General features: G+C 45.5%; 1 protein-coding gene across 1 annotated transcript in view; it reads right to left on the reverse strand.

The window, feature by feature from the left end:
* Positions 1 to 3,772, reverse strand: part of Unc119b (unc-119 lipid binding chaperone B) — an 11,973-nt gene that overhangs the window by 7,108 nt on the left and 1,093 nt on the right. The window contains exon 2 of the mRNA XM_005344292.2: positions 1,100 to 1,213. Within this exon, the coding sequence (XP_005344349.1) occupies positions 1,100 to 1,213 (114 nt within the window). The remainder of the gene's footprint in view (positions 1 to 1,099; positions 1,214 to 3,772) is intronic.

Below are 3,772 nucleotides of genomic sequence, written 5' to 3' on the forward strand. Positions count from 1 at the left end.
TGTGAGCCACCATGTGGTTGCTGGGAATTGAACTCAGGACCTTTGGAAGAGCAGGCAATGCTTTTAACCTCTGAGCCATCTCTCCAGCCCCCCAGACATAAGCTCTTTTTAAACCTTCAGAAGAAAAATGAAAAACAGAACAAAACTGCTAAGCCAGAGGCCAGGTGATGGTGGCACTTGCCTTTAATCCCAGCACTTGGGAGGCAGAGGCAGGTGGATCTCCATGAGTTTGAGGTCAGCTTGGTCTACAAAGTAAGTTCCAGGACAGCCAGCACTGTTATACAGAGAAAAGCTGTCTTGAAAACAAAACAAAAAGCCCCAAAACTGCTAAGCTAGGACTTGGTAGGGAGTCTAAAGCATTATTAAAGGCAAGTGAGCCCCTGAGTAAGGCAGCAAGACTCGGGAGAGGGCTCTCCTCAGTGCCGTCTGGCTGCAGGGATTGATTCTGCCGCTGCAGGCAGTGTGAATCATTCAACAAGGATCTTAGGGATGTCACGTGTAAATTCTGGGTCTCGGTAAAAAGTGGTTGAGCCATTCAGAGTGTCATGACAAGGTAATGTACTGAAGAAACTGGACAGTGCCACCACACTATAAATGTCAGCTTCCTGTGCTGGCTGTGATGACATGAGCTTGTAACCCTGGTACACACTGGGAGGGTGCATGTCAGGAGTTCAAGGTACCCTCAGCTACAGAGCAAGTTCTGGGCCAACCTGGGCTACATATGAACGTGTCCTCAAAAACAAAAACTGGCCAATCAGCTCAGGTGTAAAGGAGCTTGAATCCAACTCCTGGAACCCACATAATTGTGAAGACAGAGAAAAGTTGTTCTCTGACCTCCATGTATACACACTGACACATGTAGCCACACACTTATAAAGACATACCAAAAATAAATAAAAATTAAAACAACAAAAAAAAAATCAGCCTTTTAACAAAGTTCCAAACTACTGCAACAGGCAGGAGAGGCCACAGGAAGTGATCTCAGTCATGGAATCAGGAAACAGTGGGGTCCAGAACACATGTGTTGGCACACAAACATTGGCCTTTCTAAAGACCTTCCCTTCCCCAGGTGGGCGACTCCCACAATACCCAGGCCTACCTGAGATGCAAGGCTTGGCAATCTCAAAGAGCACCGTCCCTGTCTCCAGATCTCGAATTTTGAAGCGGGTAAAGTCAATACTGTAGACATTGTCTTCAGGTTTGCATAGGTAATCTGAAAAGGAGAGACAATGCTATTAAGTGATCTTCCAAGGTTACCACCCATTTCATTCCCTGGTTGTAAAGCAAATATGTTCTTTCTTCTCTGATGTAATTCACTGAGAATGTTCCCCCAAACATTTTCTTTTTGCTTTTTATTTTTCAAGATTTATTTTTATTTTCTATGTATGATGTAACCACCACAACTGTGCAGTGTTGGGAGAGGTCAGAGGAGGGCGTCAGATCCCCTGTAATCATAGTTACAGGCAGCTGTAAGAAGCCAAATGCATTCTGATAGGGAACTAAGCCCAAGTCTCCTGGTTAAGAGCTCTCAACCACTAAGCCATCTCTCAATTTGTTTAAGCCGGGCGGTGGTGGCGCACGCCTTTAATCCCAGCACTCGGGAGGCAGAGGCAAGCGGATCTCTGTGAGTTCGAGGCCAGCCTGGTCTACAAGAGCTAGTGCCAGGACAGGCTCCAAAGCTACAGAGAAACCCTGTCTCGAAAAAATAAAAAAAATAAAAAAAGAAGATAAAATTTGTTTAACTTTTATTCTTATTTATGTGTCTTAGTCACTATTCTATTGCTGTGAAGAGACACCATGACCAAGCCAGCTCTAATGAAAACAATCATTTATTCATCCAGGAGCTGGCTTACAGTTTCAGAGGCTTAGCTCCCTCCACGGTGGGAGCATGGCAGCACCCTGGCACCAGAGCAATAGCTGAGCGCTACATCCTGATGTGTGGGCAGCACACAGAGAAATGCTGAGCCACCCCAATGACACGCTTCTGCCAACAAGACCACCCCTCCCAATTCTTCTAATCCTTCAAACAGCGCTACTCCCTAGTGACGAAGCATTCAAATACATGAGCCTATGGAAGCCATTCTTATTCAAACCACCACAACGTGTATGGGTGTGTCAGATGGACACAGCGTCTGCAGAGGCTAGAAGATGGCCTAGGACTGGAGTTATATGCAGTTGTGAGCCATCATGTGGGTGCTGGTAATTAAGCCCAGGGCCTCGGGTGAGCAGTCAGTACTCTTAACCAGTCCCCCCCCGCCAAACATTCTCTTGTATTATCAAAATTAGAAACTTCAAGAACGAAACGGGAAGAGGCAGAGCGAGATGGCTCAGAGACACATCATATACATGTATGAAGTTGCCAAAGAAAAAAGATTATTAAAAAACATTTAACATATACTAACTAATAAGTAATACAGGGGTGGTTTGCCACCTGTATCAGAAAACAGATCAACAAACTTTTCTGGAAAAGACCAGGTTACAAATAACTCAGCCATACAGTGTGACTTAACTATTCAACTCTGACTGTAACCCAAAGGCCTATGGACAGGATGAGCAACACTACAAACTATTGGTGCACATGGAAGCCAAGTTTGATAACCACATGTAACAAGAGTTAACATCTACTTCAACCATTTAAAAGGTTAAAGTCATGCTTAGTTTGTGGCTTCACAAAAGCATGCATACATTCTCAGGACAGCAGGAGAAAACGCCAAACCAGCACCACCAACAGCCCGACCAGCTAATCAAAACTGCACATCACAGAATGCTGTTGCCTTGTCTGATGATCCCCACGGCATCTTCTCCAGCTTGCACTATCTGAGCATGCCTGTCTGTGTAGCTGCTTTATGCTTGACAAGCGGGTTTTGAGATGGCAAACTTGGGAGCTATCGTAATTCCACTGTGGCGTGGGTTCTGAGTCTTTAGGAGGCGCTCAATAGATAACTCACAGAACAGAAGAACTTCAGAGCGACAAAACCCAAAGGTCACTAAGCTCTGTCAGTGGAGGCCTGAGTGCTGTTAGCAAGTCTACTGGGCCAGGCACTTGGCATGCTAACTCACCCTTGATGTCAGGAGCCCTCAAGGCCAACAGGATGTTAGGGTCTGGTGCTAACCATTTCTGTACTTTCAAATCCTCAAATGAAAACCGAGAACGGAGACAGCTTTTCACTGTTCCAACTATCTACAGTTGCATTCAGACAGGCAAACAAGAGTCCCAACCCGGTGTTGGGAAACTGGGCCATCAAAACATCCAAAATCCAGTCAAAACTATTTTAGGAGAAGCGGGTTTCCTTTGCACAGGCTGAAGCAGTAGTAGACACTTTCCCTCAAACTCCCTTTTCCCAGTCGCCAGAGCTATTACCACCAAACTGGACAACATACACCTCACAGCCCTGGGGCTGAGTGAAGAGATCCAGGACACTGTGGCATGCCTCAGGGAAGAGGGATAAAGAAGTCTCAAGGGCCGGGTGGGGGTGGGGGGTGAGGTAAGGAGGACCAGTCAAAGCTAACCAGGTGACTGCAAACTCCTGGGGTAAAATAATAGCAAGGAAAAGGGTGTCAGGCCCGGGCAGTTTCCAAAAGACAGAGATCATCAGGGAACTGACACGTATTTCTTCCCACCCTTCCTTACACCGCTAAAAAGACGGTGCAAAAAAAAAAAAAAAAAAAAAAAAAAAAAAAAAAAAAAAATCACATTTCTGAAACCCTGACACATGTAAATTCACTAGGAAAAAATGTCAAGTGCAAGACCCGCATTCCAGCTTGTACATAC

Source organism: Microtus ochrogaster, chromosome 2 (genome assembly GCF_000317375.1).
Source record: "Microtus ochrogaster isolate Prairie Vole_2 chromosome 2, MicOch1.0, whole genome shotgun sequence".
NCBI classification, from domain to species: domain Eukaryota; kingdom Metazoa; phylum Chordata; class Mammalia; order Rodentia; family Cricetidae; genus Microtus; species Microtus ochrogaster.